Source organism: Lolium rigidum, chromosome 2 (genome assembly GCF_022539505.1).
Source record: "Lolium rigidum isolate FL_2022 chromosome 2, APGP_CSIRO_Lrig_0.1, whole genome shotgun sequence".
Taxonomy (NCBI): domain Eukaryota; kingdom Viridiplantae; phylum Streptophyta; class Magnoliopsida; order Poales; family Poaceae; genus Lolium; species Lolium rigidum.
The window spans coordinates 226199745-226220700 of NC_061509.1; the positions used below are offsets into that span (position 1 = coordinate 226199745).

Below are 20956 nucleotides of genomic sequence, written 5' to 3' on the forward strand. Positions count from 1 at the left end.
CTATACGATTTTTCACTATAGAATATATATTCCTGTAAATCAAACGCCTCGGGTAGGATAATATTTTCTCTAGAATTTAAATTCTATATAATTCCTATACATATCATATGCATCAAATGAACCATCACCTTCCTTGCGTGACAAATTAGGGAACGCCATAGTAAGAGTTGAAATGTAAAATGACGAAGAATCGGGAGTTGCTCCAACAGCAGTTGGGTTAGGTAGGTGTGCATATTTTACTCGGACGAAATAGGGGTAGGGTATGGGTGAGGTGAGTGTATATGCGTATTTGTAAGTGACTATGTTGTACTCTGTTTCACAAAAAAATTCCCCGTAAATGGACGAGACCCATCGTCGGGTATATAGAACCACCACACGTTATCTGAGTTTTGCATGTGGTTTTCGTGCATCTACACCTACTGAGGAGGGTATAAAAGTCTCCAGCTCTACTAGTAGATAGATAAAACGATAAGCACATCATTAACGTCACTTCAGGAATCAAACAGCGTCAGCGTCGTTAGCTAACCCTAGACTTTGGCAGCCTCTCGTGGAGCTGTCATGGTGAGCCCCACCCTACACACTAGGATTAGGACGGGGACGAGCCTGTCCTTGAACGGCTGAACCGCGTCAGCTAACTCGATCGGATCGACCGATAGGACCTCCGTCAGAGTCCTTCGTGCCCCTGCTCGTTACTTTTTTTTTCTTTCTTTTCTAGAGCCATCTATTTGTAGGAAAACTAAACGGATGATATGAGAAAATAGCGCCCAGTTAAATTCTAAAATTAATCTAGATAAATGCAACCGTCGCTAAGTCTAACACTTGAATTTGAATAAGCTGGTTCCACCATAAGAAACCTAACCACTAGAGGCAAACTCGGTTTACTTGAACTCAATTTTTCGGCGGTACTTATAAAAGTAGGGTGTGGATACGTTTATACGGATAAGTATATGCATGTTGCGTGAACGCCTAGCGTGTTTCGCAAAAGAAATGGGTGAAATATACGAAAAGTACATAGCAAAAATGTAGGAAAAATACATAGCAAAAACATAACCAAGTTTCGAGATGGATGGACGCGACGGGAGGGAAGGGAATCTCCGTGCAAAATTGTGGTCTCCTACCACGTCCGTCCACATGGACCCGGCCACGTTGCATGTGGCTTGTCTCCGTCCACATGGGATGGGAAGCCGTTTTGGTTAGGGCGAAATGGTCATATTCTCGGCTCCTCTTCGGACGTTGAAGGCCCCCTTAATTTTCTGTTGGATGATGATACGGATTCCCCCAATCGATCACTAGATGGCTACCCGACACAAGGGCATGGACTAATCACCAATTGGCTATCAGACACCTGCCATGCCTCTTGGATCTACGCACTGTTTAACGCACTGGTCATAAAAAACCTCTTTTCTCCTTAATTTATTCACAAGGTTTGTCCACACAGCACCCACTTGTCCTGCAAATTTCTGTTTTATGGTTTTTTGTTGTTGAGCTAGTACTGCTACTCCGCGTTAGTTTCTTTGGAGCAAGTTGTGGCTTGTGTGGTTGAAATACATACTCCCTAAGGCTAGCTATAGTGTATTATAGGTAATATCATGCATATTGGCCTCATAAAAATGCTGATGTGGTAGCTAATTAAAGAGGAGAGACGAGATTAGAGTAACATAGATAGATATCGTATCATAGCGCAAACAATGGAAAAAAATTAATGCTAAACAAATCTTGTACACAAATTTATACTGAGATTTAAAAAATAATAAATATAACATGATTATGATACTACTCAATGATACTACCCACTATAGAGATAGTATCATGTAGTAGTATCATATGCTACTACATGATACTTACCACTATGACCAGCCTAAGAACCTCACAAGAAAACAAAACGTACCCCCTGAGAAGCTATCTGGGTCATAGGAATATCATAGAAATTTTAGGGGATTTTAATCTATGGGAATATTTTCTAACGCATGCAAAGCCTTTGGATCGTAGGGTCGATGTCACCAAATTTCTATGGAATCGATTCCCATGCCCGCCAATACATCGGAGTATACGCCTCAACATCAGCTCGAACCTTATGTTGTTTCCTTGTGAACATCACCGCACTTGCACTTCGTGTCTCCCTTACCCTTCTCTCCTCAATCCGGTGAAATGCCTGAAGCTGCTTCATATGCTCCATCCAGAGAGACACGTTACAAAATTCAAGTTTTGAACCTATGTAGGAATCCACCATATGTGGCATCCGAATCTTGCATCTTTTTACTAATACTATATATGTCTGGTTAAATTTCTAGAATGCAAAGATGCCCCATATAGGTATAGACAATGTCAACCCACCAGAGTTACATGTAGCGTGTGTTGAAATGAAATCTACTGCTTGCCCTTCTCAGTCATTTATGACTTTGGGGGGTGAATGGTCTAGTATATCAGTTTAATATAGTATCGAAATCAATAATCGTAAGTTTGACACCTGGCCATTAATAAAATAAAATACAATCTTCACCATCCGTTCAGACTTTTGGTGAGTACTCCCTCCGTCCTCAAATAAGTGGACATCTAGCCCTAAACTTTGTCCACAAAAGAGTGTATTCCTATCTTTTCAATGCACTTTAATTGCTTCTCTCTCATCGCACGGAGTAGGTCAATGCATCCAATTCAAACAGCTTGTACATGACATACACGAATTTTCCACACGTGCGCTTACTCGCTCAATCTCTTCCTTTTCCCCAAAATTCGGATAATAAGCTTACAAGAAAAGTAAAACAAAATTGCTTCCAGGAATCCAGGTACGCGATGAATCATTTAAAGTGAGTTGTTAACCGCATAAAATTACCCAATTTGAATTTTTTGACCTAGAACTGTGATGCAAAAGCTCCACATTAATAATATTCCTTTCCACTACTATGTATGTAGTATGTACAAAAAAAAAGGATCAAAAGCCAAAATAAACAAACTAATAGTACAATGCTAACGTAGACTATCTTTCCATGCTGAAAATGATGCTAAGTGTTTCTTTTCCATCCTATGCGCACAAACAAGGATGCATCATGAACAAATTCCTGAGCAGAGCCTGATTGAACACTTTGAGGTCGCGGAAACCACACCCCGTGCGTAACCCATCTCCCACCCCCGTGCGGCGGCGCACCACGCCGCACCGGAGTGTCCCTGCCATCCCTCCCCTTTCTCTCCTCCTAGGCGCTCCTCCTTCCGCCGCCGCCGGAGGCGTCGCCGGGCAAAGCCTGTGTGGCATGGTGGTGGCGGCGGAGATCCTCGGTTTCCATGGAAGCGCAGCAGGGACGCCCGCTCCGTCCATCTGCGACCATCTGCAGGCGACGAAGGCGTCCTAGGGACCCCATTGGTCTAATGGCGGTGGGCGCGGCTTGGGGCAGGATCGAGGGCCCGATCTGAGCCCAGATGGGCATGGCCGGGCCATGTACCGCACCTCGACGACCTCGATGTTGGTAGTCGGCGGTGTTCCTAGGGTTGTTCTACAACATGAGAAATCCATGGTGGTGGTGGTCTCCTCTTTCGCCGGAGGGGATCAGCTAGTTTGTGGCTATTTTGGCGGGTCTCTCGATACGTCATCTAGTCCCCAACGGTGACGCGTGGCTGCCGGTGAAAGCCGGCCCTGACTTCGGTCATGGCGGACGATGGCGGCGCATGTTCGTCGCTACCTTGTTGAAGGCATTGTCTCTGCATTATGTTCTCGCCTGGGATGCTTCGGGGGGAACCCCGAATCCGGGTGTCCCGGGTCGGATGATGGCGGCGCGCAACGCCGTTCTACCTGTTGGGGCATCGTTTTTGGAGTAGACAATTGATGGTGGTGGTGTTGAGGTGGAGCGTTGTGATTCTGCTATGTCGGTGTCGTCGAGTCTCGGCAGCATGGTGCAGTGGCGTCGCGCAGACAGACGCGATGTGAAGGACGCATGCAGGATGGTGGTGTCGTCTGGCATCACGGTGGTGTCGATGGCAGGCCTGGCAAGGTCAATACGTTGATCTCTCTTGGAGATGAGTTCGCGGAAGATGGCGGTGGCGATTCTAGGGCGTATGCAATGGTGTGCGCTGAGGATTTGCTAGACTGATTGTGCTTCTCCCCTGCCAATGGGAGGCTTGGGCAGACACTCGGGTTTTTAGATGATGTGCGTTGGTGTGAGGTCAGGGTACTGGCTATGTTCTTGGACACCCACTTCATCGTTCTTTTAGGTTTAGCGAGTTGTCGCTAGGAAGGTGGCTTCGAATTGATCTTTGTATTCATCTTGTAACATTTTATGAATAATCTAATAAAGAAAAAGTTATGTGCATCCTTTGAATGCAGAGGCTGAGGCGATGCTCCCATTTCGAAAAAAAAATCATGAACAAATTCCTCCTCCAACCAGAAAAGCACGCCTCTCATGCTGAAAAATCTCCCCATTCCTCTTCTTCAAGATGTGCCAACATGTCAATATGATCACCTCCATGAAGAATGGTTTAGCAATACTGGCCCCAGCCGCAAGCTGTGCAAAGGTCATTACAATGAAACCAATAAATCTGCAAATAAGCCAAACACCCTTAATATGATTTTTTTTAAATGCACCATGTATTAATATGATCTTGTTGGACACTAGATACTGTGAGTGTCATCGTTTACATGTCAGTGCCTTCTTGTCAACATATCTATCGTATTCACATGACAAGGCGTTTTTTTTCACTCAGTTGCATATGCTCATGATTTTTTTAAATATATTTTTTACATATTTTAAAATGTTAAAAAATTCTGAAAGAAAATTTAGCATGTACACCTCAATGTTCTATGTTCTCGCAATGTTGTTTCATGAAAACCCAATATTTTGTGTGTCGCACGTAAGAAAGAAAATTCGGTGCTAAAAGTGAATTTTCATGGGACATTCTCTTTATCTTTTTTGCACAGGACACAAAAAAAGTTGATTCTCCACGAAACTTGACGTGTGTGCACATAGAATGTTAATATGTATATGCAAAAAAATTGTTCAGATTTTTTTTTGACGTTTTGAATTATTTTTTACGGTGGCAGACGCATATGCACATGGGTTCAAAAGTGCATTTCCGGTATTCACAGACTATCATTCAAAAGTAGCCTAGCAAATTATTTTATTTGCAAGATACAACTAGACTTCCAGTTCCATTTGTAGATCTCAGAAACCTGAATATCAACATGGAGCTGTTTATAATACTTGACAGCCATAAAAGTGGGGCCCGATTCATATAACGCAAGAGTCCATATCGAAATAAAGAGGATTAGTGATCATAAGAGCCATGCAAACCTACAAATCATCATAAACTTGTTTAGACAGAGGCAGGTAGAACGAAGTGTACAAATCTTCTTCTGCATACACCTCAACAATATAAAGAGCTTACGGGAACAATGTGGGAAATCTTGCACACAAGGGCAGAACCATCTATCATACCAAAAGAGAAAACATTCAACACATGCTTGCTCGGAAATAATTTTGTACACCCATGTATGGGTATGGGTGTTTCCGTCACTGTCCATTTATTCCTCGAGATTCGAGCCCTTACGAATAGAAGAACTCAACCTGCACTTGTCCACCAATTTAAGCATGTTCCTCCACCAAAAGGAACTACGGGTATTTTCAGAACGCGGAGTTCCAGGCTCGTAGTAAGAATGCTGGGACACATCAGCTTTATTGTAGAATTTTGTCCAACTATATTGGTAATAGAGCTTCATTTTGCTTAAACTTTTAATAATGCCCACATCTCCATCCACTTTAGACTTACATATGCTTTGGAGTGTCCTCATGCCTCCATAATCTTCGCCTCAAAATTCAATATTGCCTCAAAACTCTATTGAGTTAGTTGATTATCCCATGAGTAATTTGCCGAAAGCACATGAAATAAATTGGCATGCAAGACAAGGCATAGCCAACCAACTGACAGCTGGTTTTAGTGGCATCCTTGCCTTTTACTTGGTATTATTTTTCATAGACCATAACAAAGTATTTAGAAAACTTCAAATCCTAACATAATAACGAGTCATCCACATATGAGAATAATATTCATGAGGAATGGTTTCAAAGGGAGAAAATTAATACTCCCGAGCACCATTAACACTAGCGGAAAACGGGGTTGTAGCACCGGTTGGTAAGGGGCTTTAGCACCGGTTGTTCAACCGGTGCAAAGCATCCGTAGCTAAAGCCTCCCCCTTTAGCACCGGTTGTGTTGCGAATCGGTGCTAAAGGGGCACCACGTGGCGGCTGTCAAGAGCCCGAGCGGGAGGATCTTTAGCAACACGAACAGGTGCTAAAGGTTCTGTTGCGGCAGGAAAATACCCCAAAATACTCCCGCGGCAGAACCCTCTATCGGTGCCATTTTTATCCAATTTTATTTCTAATTATTTTCCACTCCCTCTTTTTTTCTATTTTTTCAGAATTTCTAGTAGTTTAGTTATTTGATAAGTTTAGTCTCTATCTACACTTAATCTCTAGTCAAATTACTTGATCGTGGTCAAACTTTCCACTCGGTCACCCATCCTCTCATTCTCCAACACTAGCACGCTTAACTTCTGAGTTTCTTCCCATCCGCTTCCAAGTGCTTCGCGCGCATGCTATTGATACTAGTATTATATCAAGCCTATTAACATGTTGGTCACGATATCACACTTCTTTATTGTTTGAATTCCAAATAATTCTTTTAATAAAAAAGTAATGATGTAATAATAATCTTGGACAAACAAATAAACAATAATTTTTTATTATATTATTTTTAAATTTTTCTGCAAAAATCTGAAAATTGTAAATCTAAAAATTGGCCTTTATGGTTAAGTAATATTAATATTTATGTAGGAAGGAACTATTATTAAAAAAAAAGTCTTGAATTTCTGGAAAAAACTAAAATCTTCCTGCTTTTATATTTCCATTTGGAATTTTGAGAATCCAAAAATTGGCTAATTGGATAAACACCGGTGATTTCGATGTAACTTTCTCCCACGATCATTTTGATATAATATACATTTTTTCCGACTTCTTATGCAACCAAAAAGGCCGTTTTACCTTTTTCTCCACTTTGTTTGCAAAAAAAAGAAATTCAAATTTGTTGATTTCCACTAATAGTAGGTTGTGTAACATACATGAATCTCAAAAAAATTATTTTTAAAATTTTCTATCAATTTCTTTTGTATTTTACAAAGCTAAAAAATGATCCAGGGAGGATGCGTGGGGAGAAAAAAATATTTTACACCGGTTCGTGGCCACGGCTAACGCTAACCCTGTAGCACCGGTTCGTGGCACGAACTGGTGCTAAAGATCCCGCACGAACTTGTGCTAAAGGCTTGACCGTTTGAACCGGTGCTAATGCACCCTTTAGTTTAAGTTCATAGCACAACCGGTGCTAAAGCTTCGGGTAGCTCCAAACATAATCCATGTTTCTACTAGTGTAAACACCATAGGCTAGATCCTGGTAAAAAAAAAACACCATAGGCTAGAAGATGAAGGTTCTAATAACCTCAACACAGAAAAACCAAACCCCACCACCATGGTACTCTATGTAGAAGATCAAGATCATTAGAGAGAGTCCTGTCTCCACCTATTTCCATACAGTACAATTTTCACCTTTGAGCATAAACGATCCGATCGGACCACATCAGATACCCTCCGTCTGGTTCGTCTCCCTGCCAACCACCGCTAGCACCGAGGGGCATATCCGTCAACCCACACCGCCCAAGCTCCTATAAGAAGGCTCCTCCCCATTTCTTCAAACTTTAGCCGATCAGTGCCTTCCACAAGAAAAAAAAACATTACGAGAATATAGAAAGGATCCCTCGTCGGGATTAACACATTAAGAAATCAAGAAAAGATTTTCTTTTGGAGTTCCCTCCCACCACCACCACCAACCCTCTCCGGCCGGTCGAATTGTTCCGCTCAGGTTGCTTCTTCTCCGGCGAGACGCTGTCCTCCGGCGAGTGATCTCCTCCCCACTGGGCTGAGGAGATCTCTCAGGACCTAGGGACTGGGGCTTGCATGATGGGGCTTTCGCTTAGGCCGATGAAGATCTCGACGAGGCTTCTGTGGAGCACCAGCTTCTTCCGCCACAAGCTCGCCGCCATGATCGCCTCCTCGTCCTGCTTCTTATAAGAGCCCTTGCGCCGCAGCAGCTGTACATATACGTATTTTTCGTTTGATTTCCCCCGATCGAGAAAAGCAAGTCAACCTTCCTGAAGCTTTCCCTAGCGATGGAGCCCGGCCGGCTCATCTTCAACACGTCGGGCTCCGGCGCCGGACAGATGCTCTTCATGGACTGTGGCCCGGGCGCCGTCGGCGCCGGCGCCGCCTCCATGTTCCATCGAGGTATATAATATTCTTCCTATTGGCAAAATTCTTGATTTGGCAAGTAGCTCTTGAGTGGAGAGTGATTTGCGTACTGATTGGTGTTCCATATGCTTGAGTGATGAAGGTGGGATGCCGTTGCTCGGCGGCATGGACGAAGGGCGCGGCGTTAAGCGGCCCTTCTTCACCTCGCCCGATGACATGCTCGAGGAGGAGTACTACGACGAGCAGCTCCCGGAGAAGAAGCGACGCCTCACCCCGGAGCAGGTAACTGCTGAACTACGTTTTAACCCTGTTGTGTTGACTAGCTCAATATGATAGTCTGTTCATCTGAATTCTGACGGTGCATGCACGCGGTGTAGGTGCATCTGCTTGAGAGGAGCTTCGAGGAGGAGAACAAGCTGGAGCCGGAGAGGAAGACGGAGCTAGCGCGCAAGCTTGGGCTGCAGCCACGGCAGGTGGCCGTCTGGTTCCAGAACCGCCGGGCCCGGTGGAAGACAAAGACGCTGGAGCGCGACTTCGACCGCCTCAAGGCTTCCTTCGACGCCCTCCGCGCCGACCACGACGCCCTCCTCCAGGACAACCACCGACTCCGGTCACAGGTAATTAAGCAACCACCTCTCCGTCCGGTGAGGCGGTGACTCAGTCCCAGTTAGCTGGTTTCATGGCGTCCATCCGTCGCTGAGTTTAATTTGGGAATCGTTGTGGCGACAGGTGGTAACGTTGACCGAGAAAATGCAAGACAAGGAGGGGCCGGATGGCAGCTTCGGTGCAGCCGTCGACGCCTCGCAGTCGGAGCTCCCTGCGGTGGAAGCGGAGGCTGCCGTGTCCGGCGCCGCCGAGGAGCAAGCCGCGGCGGAGTCTCTCGAGATGCAGCAGCAGCAGCAGCTGCACGTGAAGGCGGAGGAGAGGCTGAGCCCTGGGAGCGGCGGGAGCGCGGTGCTGGACGCGAGGGACGCGCTGCTCGGGTGTGGCGGCGTGGTCGACAGCAGCGTGGAGTCGTACTACTTCCCGGGAGGCGGCGGCACGTGCGCCGACGAGTACCACGACTGCGTGATGGGCCCCGTCACGGGCGGGATCCAGTCGGAGGAGGACGAAGGCGCGGGCAGCGACGAGGGCTGCAGCTACTACGCAGACGACCCAGCCGCCGTCTTCTTCGCCGCCGCCGGGCACGGGCACAACAACCACCACCACCACGCGGACGACGTCGACGATCAGGACGACGGCCAGATCAGCTGGTGGATGTGGAACTAGGCTCGCGCGCGCGCTCCGTGAAATGGATCGATCCAATCTCGTATCATCATCATCAGTAAAAAAATAGGAAATCTTGGATTTTGTTTTCTCTCCCTTGTATGGGTTGTTTGCCGCCGCTGTAATGTTGGGATCGATCGCAACGGACAAGTTGTATGCATATGCATTGTAGTACTACGAGTTAGGGTAATACCGGTGGTAAAATCTTTGTCGTGATGCACGGGAAATAAGTGCATGAATATGGAGCCAAGCATCCTTTTTATGGCACGGTGCATCATGTCAAAGTAGATTTTTAGCCTTCAATTCATCGACATATATACTTGTCGTTTAGGTTTTGTCCAGATCGAATCCACTTGTGGAGAAAACAAATTTACGTGGAAATCCACTTGTATCAGCACCATGTTTTGTCGATAGACAACCGCAGTTTTACACTTTTATTTGACACAGGATGTTGCATCATCAGTGCACATATACTGGAAAAGTCCGGTTTGAATCTGGGTGCATGTGACTATATAAGTTAGGGGCTTAGAGCCTCTTTGGAACGCAGAATCTGAAAATAGAAAGTATGATTGAATTGTCACGACTTAGGAGTAGAAAAAACATATAGCTTACATGCATAGTTGCATACTTCTCACAGACTGAGCCGACTGGTAACCAAACCTTAGAGCTCTTTTGCTACGTGGAAATCAAAATTACAGCCTTGGTCATCTGACACCATATACTGCAAAAAAACAAAATTGTCTTAAGCTCTGCCATGGATAGTTCATTGGATGATCCAGAAGAATATGACAGGGACTTCAAGAGGGAAAAGATGCATGGAAGGCACAAAGGCAGGGCCTTCCTGAATTGCGGTTTATAGGATTTTGGAAAAATTCAATTGGTATAAGTTTTCTTTCTACTGAATCCCCATTAATCGTAGGACTGCATATTTCAAATTCCTATAAAATGCATTCTTTTGAGCTTAGTTCCATACGTAATCTAATATGAGCTCAAACCTCATATCATCACCCCTCTGAAATTCATGTGTTCTTTTCCGGCGAACCATCTAAATACTTCATTATAAAAGCTTGCATGTTTTGGAATCCTCTAGAAATCCATAGTGCTTGAAATTTTAACCATGATATCTCTCCCGTTTTCCTACTTTGTTAAGCCCAAAAGATTTCCATGCGGCTCAAAAACTTACAATAATTAATTCCTATACAATTGAGGTGCATGTATGCAATCTGCATAATCTTTTATGGTACCGTCCTTTAATCGATGGACCTTCACATTTAGAAAATAATTTCGAATGACTTAAATTTGGCAATACTCTAATGAAAAGATAATTGCACGTTATCTACAAACGCAAGATGATGTATGTGCAATTAGTTATATTTTGAGATAGTAATATAAAATTAGTTTTAGGTAAAATATTAGAGGATGCCTTTTTTATTTGCAAGATTCGTACAATGCATGAGTACGAAAAGTTACAAGATTGCAATGTATGCCCATTCTATACTTATAGAATCGTTTCCACCACAAAACATGCGACCCATAAAAGGTAAAATAAAATTCTGAAAGGTTTGTGTAAATTCATTTTTATTTTCTATAAAATATAGTGTAAAGGAATAATTGGAGAAAATTCCTATAGAATCCAATCAGAATAATAAGTAAAAACACATACAAAAAATCCCTAAGAACTTCAGCCCTCCAAATATCCAAGGAAAATCGGGTATATATGTTTGATACAAAGGACTTTGATAGGCATCTTGATCGGAGCGTATAGGATTTTTTCGCTGCATCATAAGGATCGGTTGTCAAACTGATTTTAATTTCTTTGATTGTTAGTTGGTGAAATTTCAAAATTGGTCACGCTAAACGTGCTTCAATGATAACCATTCTTTTAAGATAACCATTTTCTTTGGATATTAATTGGTGAAATTGATTGTGGGGGACAATAAGATTTAAAGTAATATTGCATAAATGTGGTAGTGAAAAGAACCTTTTTTTTCTGATTCTCATCCACTCAAGAAAAAAAGAACTGTGTAACCTCTTGATCTCTTCCCGCCATCACTCTCACTTGCCGTTTTTCTATTTCTAAGGTGCAGTGTCGCTTTCAGGGTTTCACCGCTCTTTTCACCGAGATTTCCCCAAGAATAATAAGTCACCCTAACAATGTACATGAATAAGGAGCATAGAACATAAACATGAGTTGATCTCTAAGTAGTATAAAAGTGTATATGTAGTTTTATCCTCTTATAATAACATGAGTACGTACACAACCTTGGATGAGCCTGTTGAATTGCTGTCATGTGGATTTGACATGAAGCGCACATAACTAGTGTATCTCGCGGATAAACTACTCTAACCAGGAGTAGTTAATTAACTATGCCTAACAAGCACATGACACGAGCATTTTCCCTGACCTTGAATGGACAACGGCTCACCTTTTGTCTTGTGCAGCCCCCACTAACGTTTAGACAAGCGTAGCCAAGATTCGTTTCCTCCCTCCTTGGACGGCGACGTTGGACGCAAAAAGATTACCGGTCCGACTAAAAGCTGGAGGGCCCTAATTGGTCGACACTCACTTGACGTTGTACTCCCTCGGTTTTCATTTACATCAGTGTCAAAGTAAGATATTCTTTCATAAATATTTAATCAAAACTTTACAAAGTTTAATTTTGACTAATCCCAGGACGCTAGGTAATTGGGAACGGAAGGAGTAATCAACATCAGTGCTGGCGAAGGTTGTAACTGCGTGCCGATCTGTGCCATGTCATACATCTTGCATGTTTTTTTTTACGGAAACTCAACGGAATCCTCAACAACAACAAAGAAATAAAAACTACATAAAAGTTTTTGGACCACATGGTGATGACTACAAGCACTTGAACAAGTCGAAGGCACACCTCCATCCTCGCCTCTCACTCATTAGAGTTGGGTAATGCTTGTCGTAATAAAGCTTGTTGTAGTAGAAAAATGAGAAATCGTCCGGCTAAGGCTTCAAAGGATCAACACACAAGAGAAGCAACCATGTGCAGATCAGAAGGAACATGGAACAAATGCAACGAGATATGCCGCAGACAAAGCTCCACACGTCCTCCGATGATGCTAGAGGAATCACCTGAATGGAGGAAGTGCCTAGCCCTCAGTCAATCGAGAAATACTATAGCGTTGGATCTATCAAGCAAATTTTTTTATTTCCATTATATTCACTTGGTCCATCTTTCCCTTGTTTACCTTTTATAGGACTTTTTAACTAGGTTTTTTATACAAAGGAGATGGAAAAATACAACTGCACAATAAAAAATTAAAATTACACACATATATGAAAATAACACATCTATACCGGTATCAAATCCCACAAACTTGTCGAAGTGTTGAATGTACATCATCTTTACTGTATCCACACATATGAGGAGGAACATCTGCAGCAGAGTGTTAGCTAGGTCCATATCCATGGTTTGTGGTCTAACCGTCCTTGTGGTTTGTCACTACCTCCACTATATATAGGGGAGTAAGTATGTGCTTTTGACCCATTTCCTGAAACCCTATTATGGTCATCGTGAGTCCAACTCACTGACCCAATCCTCACGGCGACTTGGACATGATTGAAGCCCAATTCACAATCGATCAGTCGGTAATAGATCCTAGCAGAACATGCTCAGTCTCAAGTACCATAAGTCACGACGACAAACCTTTCCAATGTTACTTATGTCCAAATCCATTCTACTTCACGATATACATTTTCAAGCAATAGGCGAGTTACTGTCATCCCTTTAATAACTTACCTCTCTTCTCGATCTGTGATATGTGATTCATCCGACTAACTCTTAGTAGGCCACCGCAGTTAACACTTAACTGAGTCGGGCATAGCCATGCTTTTCGAATCATATCATCTGAAAGGGTCTAGAGAACATCTCTCTAGTCGGAGGGGCAAAATCCCATCTTGATTATCCACATCATGGAACCTGATTCACAGCCGCCCAAACTCTGCCTTTTTTGTATCTCAACATGGGCCAGTACAACTTGCTAAACACTTTAGTCGAGTCTGTGTAAGTTGGATTGGCATCACCATATCCATGACTAGTGGAACCGAGTCATCTGCTGACTTGCACATTAGTCTACGTTGTTTGTCCAGCACAATCTCGGTGACTAAGGACAATCTATTCGTGCATACATAATTCCACAACCAAATCACATATTCGATGATACATATCAAATGTTCATACAATGGCGACTTAATACTATGTGAATACAATAGGAATTACTCCATAAATTATTGCCTCCAGAGCATATTCAACGACATTTATTTCAAATCATTGGATGCATGTAAAATTAATCTGATCATTTAAATGCCTAAGACAACTAGTATCACATGTGATGATCATTTAAATGCCTAAGACAACTATCACATGTGATGATGAATGGGCGAGTAAGTTACTGGTATTTATACATTCTATTGTATTGGATCCAAGGAAAAAATGGCTGGCTATAGCTATGCTATAGTGTCGATATAGCTTTCGGATAAGCCTATCGCTAAGATAAGCTTGTTTTTACCGCTATTGGCGCTACATCCGCTAAAGCACCATTAATGCCTGCTACACAACATAGCCGCGGGAGGAGCTATAGCACCTCTATTGGTTGTGCCTTGGGCATCTCAATATTTCATGTTTGGCAGCCTTCGGAGCTCCGCCAAGAGCCAGCAGAGCCCTTCTGCTCTCTCCGGCTCTTTTCCTTGTAGCGGTGCCCACATTTGGAGCTCCTCCAATGGGGGCGCAAGGTGGAGGGAGCCAAACCATAGGGAGTGAGATTGAAGAGGTTGGTGACAAGGGATTAACTTGTCAATGCCTATGGATTGTAGGCTAGGGTTTAGTTAGAAGTAGAGGGCAAGTAGATCTCGAAGGTTTCAGCCGAAAAGTACTCGACGAATATGAAAACTAGGGTTTGCAGACAATGATTCGATGATCTCTTCGTCCCTCGACTCCCCCTTTATATAAGAGGTGGAGCCGAGGGTTTCGTTTTGTACAAGTTACGGAGTCGGGACGGTTTCTAACTCATCCCGCCGGATTACAAATAACGCTTCCTATTACAACTCTATCTTTTCCTTTAACACATCTTGGGCTTCGAATCTTCTTATCCTTCGGGTAGTGGGCCTTCAATAAACCCCGGGTACTATATTCGGCAGGCCCATTTGGGATGCCTATGTCGGTAGCCCCGAGATTTTGCTTGAATCGTAGAGTCGGGGAAAATCTCTATCGTTTATTTTTACTCGAAAGCTCTAACTTTCATACTTTTTCTCATAAAATTCTATATTGTACGGGGATATTGGTAGTTGGGGCTAGTTCATCCGACGGATCGGGTACTAGTTAAGCTGCTCTAGTGGCAATCCGCAACAACCTACTTCAAAATCACGTCCCTGGACATGATCTCGGGATACTGGTGTAAACTTCGACAGGTGCCGCTTAAGGTCTTACCATTCTGTCGAGTCCCAGTCGAATTTATTGAGTACCTAACGCGTCCGTTAGGATTTTTCTTCGTATCTGTTGATACGGATAAAAGTAGCAGAGCGCAGTCTTTGGCGATGCCACGCCCAGCGAGAATAGTTACGGGGTCTTACCTTCGCAAATTTGCGGCATTCAGAAATTGATCGCAACTTTGGCGTTACGAGAATATATTGTCGAGTGCTTTTCCGGCTGTTGGAATGGCACATTTTATCGAGTCAAATATGACTTATATTGCTCTCCCGATGGGAGTATATGTAGAGTTAATTATAACTCGAAATATACTCTCTTGCTGTTCTATTTTTCCTTTTGTTACTTTCATCGGGCACGCGAACAGCGTTCCCGATGGGAGTAGCCCCCGAGGCTACAGCCAAGAACTTGTGCTTGGTTGTAGGCTCAACATTTTAGTCCACCTTGTCGCTATATTGCCATTATCTCCCGATATTCTTTCTTCTCCTTCTTCTTCTCTCTTTCTTTTTTCTCTTCTTTGTTCTTTTTTTTTTTTTTTATATTTCTCGGGTGCGCGAACAGCGCTCCCGATGGGAGTAGCCCCCGAGGCTACAGCCAAGAACTTGTGCTTGACTGTAGGCTCAACATTTTCTATATTTGCCATAGTCGAAATTTTACTTTTTTCGAAGTAGCCCCCGAGCATTTGGGCAAAAACTTGTTTCGACCAAAGGCTCCCGAAGTATGCAAATAAGTCATCCTGTCGCCATTCTCCTTTTATTTTTCTTGTCGACACATTTTTCCTTGGCAAATTTTCTTCAACTCCATCAATGGCCGAGATTTTTCTGTTTTGTGGGTCCATCGTTTCCACCACGTTGACACGTCGTGCAAGTGGGGGACACACGTCCTCCGCTTTTTCTGGCGCACGTACTGTAACGCCTATCCAGTAAAAATACTTTTTTGCCCTTGTGTCTAGAAGATCTATTCTCACCACACGATTTCCTCATCCAACGGCACCTTTGCTTCACCCAATTCTTATATAAACCTGTCTTCAACCTCCGTTCATCCCCTCGCTCGCGCCGCTCACTGTTCCTCTTCGCAAAGCTTTCCCTGCGCCCAACTCTCTACGATTTTCCGCACTCGCATACATTGCTCTGCCCATTGCCGTTGATGCCACCGCGCGCGCGCTGACTCGCCACGGCACTCCGAGTCCGCGATGGCTGCTGAAGATCTTGAGTGGGAGAGATCTAAAATCTCCAATCAAGACGCCAACTCTGATGAAAAGGCTTGGCCTTATGAAGAAGGAAGACGCCATCCGCTTTCCCGGCGAAGAAAGCTATCCCAACCCTCCAATGGAGTATCGGGTTAGTTTTGTTGATCATCTCATCCGTGGCCTCTCTCCTCCAATCCATGATTTCCTCCGCGGTCTTCTCTTTGTTTACGGGATTCGGTTGCACAGCTGACTCCTAATTCGATCCTCCATATTTCTATTTTTATCACTCTTTGTGAATGCTTCCTTGGAGTCGCTCCCAATTGGGCTCTTTGGAAGCGCATTTTCTGCCTTCGCCGTAATGGCGCGCACAACGCCACCTACAACATAGGTGGCGTAGTTATCTGTGTCCGAACCGATGTCGATTATTTCGACGTCAAATTTCCCGACTCCGTCCAAGGATGGCGCAAGAGGTGGCTCTATATACACGAAGAAAGCGCCAACTCCGTGGAACACAACATAGTTCCCTTCGACGGAAACGCGAAGATTCAACGCCGCCACTCTCGGGACGCCGAAGCTTCCGAAGAAGAGAAGAAGGCGACAGAAGCTCTTATGTCTCGTATTCATCGGCTCCAAAATACTCGAGGCAAAGAGTTATCTGGTGTCCAAATCACAGCCTATTTTCTTAGAATTAGAGTGCAGCCTCTTCAGGCTCGCAAAAATCCCCTTTGGACATACTACGGTGCCAATGACGCCAATAGGCTCTCCGGTGATCTTTACGTGAAGGACTTGGAGAAGCTTATTCGAAGAATTACCTCGCTGAGTAAGAAGGATCCTATTCCTTCCTCTGTCGCGTGGCACCCTACAACTCCACCAATCCTCTTCCCGAGGTATTTTGTCTTCTCAAATTTTTATCTTGTTCTGAATTTTTCCTGCATCTCATTGTATTAATATCTCGCTATTTTTCCCTTTGTCGCTATTTTTTTATAGGATCACCCTACTATGGCTTCCCTTCCTCCTCTTCACGAGGATGGAGAAGTCGAAGAAATGGGTATAGTTGCCGAAGATGCTCAAGGCTCTTACGTTCTCGAAAGTGAAGTTGCGGGTTCTCACAAATCTGCGGCTTCTCATGAGAAAGAGGCTGAGTCTGAGGCCAGTGAATCGACTGAGTCCCTTCCTCCTGCTGTTTCTCCCAAGAACAAAAGGAAAAGGACTGATGCCGAGGATTCTGGCATTTCTAAGGCTGAAGAAGTTGTTCCTTCTCATCCGAAGGCAGCTTATGATCCTTATGTTGAGTCCCTCATCAGCTCGTAAGTCAACTTTATCTCTCCTCCCCTTTTTATGTACTCGAAAGATTTAACTTGTCTTGCTTTTTGTACTGTCGATTTTTGTTCACTAGTGATGAGGAAGAAGAAGTACCGATTCTCGACGTAGCTCCTCGGACCAGCACGTCACGTACTGTGCTTGTTTCAGACACGTTAGTTGAAGGAGATGAAACATCGCCTCCCCAACAAAACGTCGTCACCACTACTCCACCACCGAGCCCCCTTGTCCCTTCGCCAAAAAGGGCAAGGGTTGAAATGATCGTTGAGCCTCCTCCTCAACCGAGCAGCTATTCGTCGCAGCTCTTGGATGATGTAAGTTTATCGAGATCCATCTTTCCTCTTTTTTGCTTTTATGAACCTTACTTTTTGTAATGCCGAAGTTTTTCCCCTTCTTTTCTTCTTCTTTGACAGCCTATGATCAAGGATCTTATCCGCATCGGGTCCCAATTTATTGGGTACCGCGAGTATGCCAGCAGAGCCGAAGGTAACGGCTTTTATACTCTCTGTTTTTCCCTGGTTTTTTAGTCCTGCTTCCTGTCGCTGTTTTTGATCTTTCTTTTCCACATCTCAACAGAAAAACTTGCGGAGGCTAACCAACGTGCCGAGACACTTGCTCGCAAACTCGAGCAAAGTGAGACGGCTCGTAAGAAGGCTGAGCTTGCCGCTAGCGAAGCTAGAGCTGAAGGCGATGATGCCAAAGCAAAGGTCGCTAGTGTCGAAGAATTGCAGCAGAGGCTCAAAGATGCTGAATCTGCCTTACACGAGCAGAAATCTGCACAGGCTGCGCGTGAGCAAGGGATCATCAAACGCTTGAAGACGCAAAGTCGACGTACGCTGAGTAATATTCTCAATTCTTCTATTCTATTGTATTCTTTGTATCTTTGTTTTCAACTAATGTTTTGTCTCGTGTGGCAGCCCAAACAGACCAAGATTTTGATCTGGAGAATCCCGTCGATGACCCTCTCCTTGACGCACTTTCTCTTTTGGAGCTCCATGGACGCGAGATTCGTGAAGGCGTGGCCAATGCCAGCGCGAGTTTGTCGGCGTTGTTCCCTTATTTCTTCCCGAAGAAAGAGGAACCCTCGACTTTCCTTGACCTCGCCAAGATGTTCAATACATCGGAGGATCTTGGGCTGAAGATGCGCCATGAAAATATGAAGGTGGCTGTTGAAAATACTGTTGCTGCGGTTGCGACAGCCGGCGGACTCTCGGCCTGGATGAAGGTTGGCGACACCGATCGGATAGAACAGTCGAGGTGGAAGTCACTGATGAAGGCGGCCAAGCCCAATACGAAGAAAATCTTGGCGTATCTCGGGATCAAGCCAACTTCGACTCCCAGCTCTTCGAGGCCGGAGGTCTAGTGGCATGCCTCCTTGTTTCCTTTTGTTTCTTTTGCTCTTGTCGCCATTTTAGCCTTGGCGACAATTACTCACTTAGTCTTCCTGGAGAACTTTCTTTTGTAATACCCATGTAAATATTCTAGCAAGTAATGAAATTTCCCTTCGTGCTTTTCATTGATCCTGGGCCTTTCTTTTCCTGTTAATATTTGATAACTACTCGACTCCTCCTTGCTCTGCCGCTGCTTCACCTGCATCTTCCTTCTCGAAGAAAATATTAGTCGACCCTGGTCTCCTCAAGAGTTCATCAAGCGGACATTTGTCGGAAGATTTACAAGAACTTCGACAACAACTTCAGTCTATGAAGAAACAAACTTTGGCCATGATGGAACAATCTCGAAAAGCCTACGAAGGGGAAAGACTTGCTCTTCGACAAGCCGAAGAAGGTCTGTGGCTGCTAGGGATGCTTCTGTATCTTGGAAGCAAAGGGAGCCACAACCCGAGAGAATAGTATGCTTGAGCTGATGCTAGAGGCTAGCTCGGATATGCTAGGTGCGTTTTTGCCTTCTTTTGATGCCTCTTCTTTATCCTGCTTGTGCCTTTCTTCCAATTTTTTGCCACTGTCGCTTTTAACGGGCTCGGTTCTTGATTCTGCTGCCGAAGATCGGAGAGTGAATGAGAGGACAAATCTTCTTGTTAATCTCTCCCTTAACCATGGGTGTTTGTTACGGGCCACTCTGAGCGAACCCAACAAATTGTTAGGTTCCAAGATCGTGCTTGCCGGGTGCGCGATTTTCTCGGCTTTTGTACGTCGACATTGACCCTTGTCTATAGGAATCTGTTTCCAGAAACGAGGTTCCAAAAACTCTTCCCGAATTATTGGAGGTATTCGGAGATGCTCCTCGCATCCATAACTTCGTGCGGGCTCAACTCACTTGCTTGGAGCTAGATTTGCCATGATTATGATAAACATTTGTTATCCAAAGTTGGACTGACGAAGATTGTTGCTGGTTGCACTGGCCAAGAAGACGCGTCGGAAAAATGATATTGACTCAATCGATGCTATGGTAGCTCCTGTGGCTGAGTCGATGATTGATGAACTTCTTCGGATGGATTCCGAGTTCTTTACCAAGGGTTCGTATGCTGAACATAAAACAACCAGGGGTTTGTCGGTAGATACTATCTTGGGATTTCATTGACTTGTATCATGTTAGAAATCTTGTATCTCATATTTCCGAAGGAACTCATTGTATGTTGCTGAGGTCCTCTATGTTGTTGAAGCCCCCGAGCTCGAAGATTGCACTATTTTTCCTTTCTTGAAAACTATTTTTCCTGCTGGAATAAGACATCTTTGTTTGTCCTTTGGGTAGATTGCCCATTTTTGAGTATCGTTGATGTCGAAGTTCTATATTTGCATGGCGAGGTTTTTAAACCAAGGCACTTACGTTGTTTTGATGTGTGTACTATATTTATTATTGCTGTCGTCCGATTTTGTTATATTTGGCGAGGTATTAATGTACCAAGGCGAAATATTTCGGTGAATCTATATTGTATGTATTTTGAGACTTGGGCGTTTGGCCCCCGAGCGTGTCGAAGAATAAGAAGTGTATCTCCACTATCTTTATTATATTGCAGCACCACGAGCCCGCCTCATTAAAAACCTTTCCCGGCCCCACTCGGTGCCCCGAAAAAGGAAAAGAGTGCGTATGAAAACTCGTGGGCGTTTCAGTACATTGCAGTTTTACAAGGACTATATTTCGACTCTAGGCGTAGAACCGCCTGAGTTGCGCCACGTTCCAGGGGTTTGGCTCCTCCACCCCTGTCTTCTTGTCCTTTATCCTGTATGCTCCTCCTCCGATTACTTCCGTGACGATGTAAGGACCAAGCCATGGTGACTCGAGTTTTTCATGACTTTTTTGCGTGAGCCGAAGAACTAGGTCGCCCACCTGAAAAGATCTTGGCCGCAAACGTCTACTGTGGTAATTCTTCAAGTCCTGTTGATACTTGGTTACGCGAGATAGTACTTCGTCTCGAGCTTCGTCGAGTGCGTCTACATCGTCTTCCAATGCTATCTTTGAAGCTTCTTCATCATATCCTGTGACTCTAGGAG

At 44.2% G+C, this 20956-nt stretch overlaps 1 protein-coding gene across 1 annotated transcript; it reads left to right on the forward strand.

Annotated features, from left to right (window-relative positions):
• Positions 1 to 7714: 7714 nt before the first annotated feature.
• Positions 7715 to 9636, forward strand: LOC124693057 (homeobox-leucine zipper protein HOX16-like). Its single transcript, XM_047226504.1, has 4 exons — positions 7715 to 8315; positions 8422 to 8561; positions 8657 to 8896; positions 9009 to 9636. The coding sequence occupies exons 1-4, from the start codon at positions 8201 to 8203 to the stop codon at positions 9546 to 9548; spliced, it is 1035 nt and encodes a 344-aa protein (XP_047082460.1). The 5' UTR covers positions 7715 to 8200; the 3' UTR covers positions 9549 to 9636.
• The last annotated feature ends 11320 nt before the right edge of the window (positions 9637 to 20956 follow it).

Bases quoted from the DNA above. Each gene is read 5' to 3' on its own strand.
- LOC124693057 (XM_047226504.1), top strand. From the start codon at position 8,201: ATGGAGCCCGGCCGGCTCATCTTCAACACGTCGGGCTCCGGCGCCGGA. The intron at 8,316-8,421 runs GTATATAATATT...TGAGTGATGAAG, and splicing joins CGCCTCCATGTTCCATCGAG to GTGGGATGCCGTTGCTCGGC. The intron at 8,562-8,656 runs GTAACTGCTGAA...CACGCGGTGTAG, and splicing joins GACGCCTCACCCCGGAGCAG to GTGCATCTGCTTGAGAGGAG.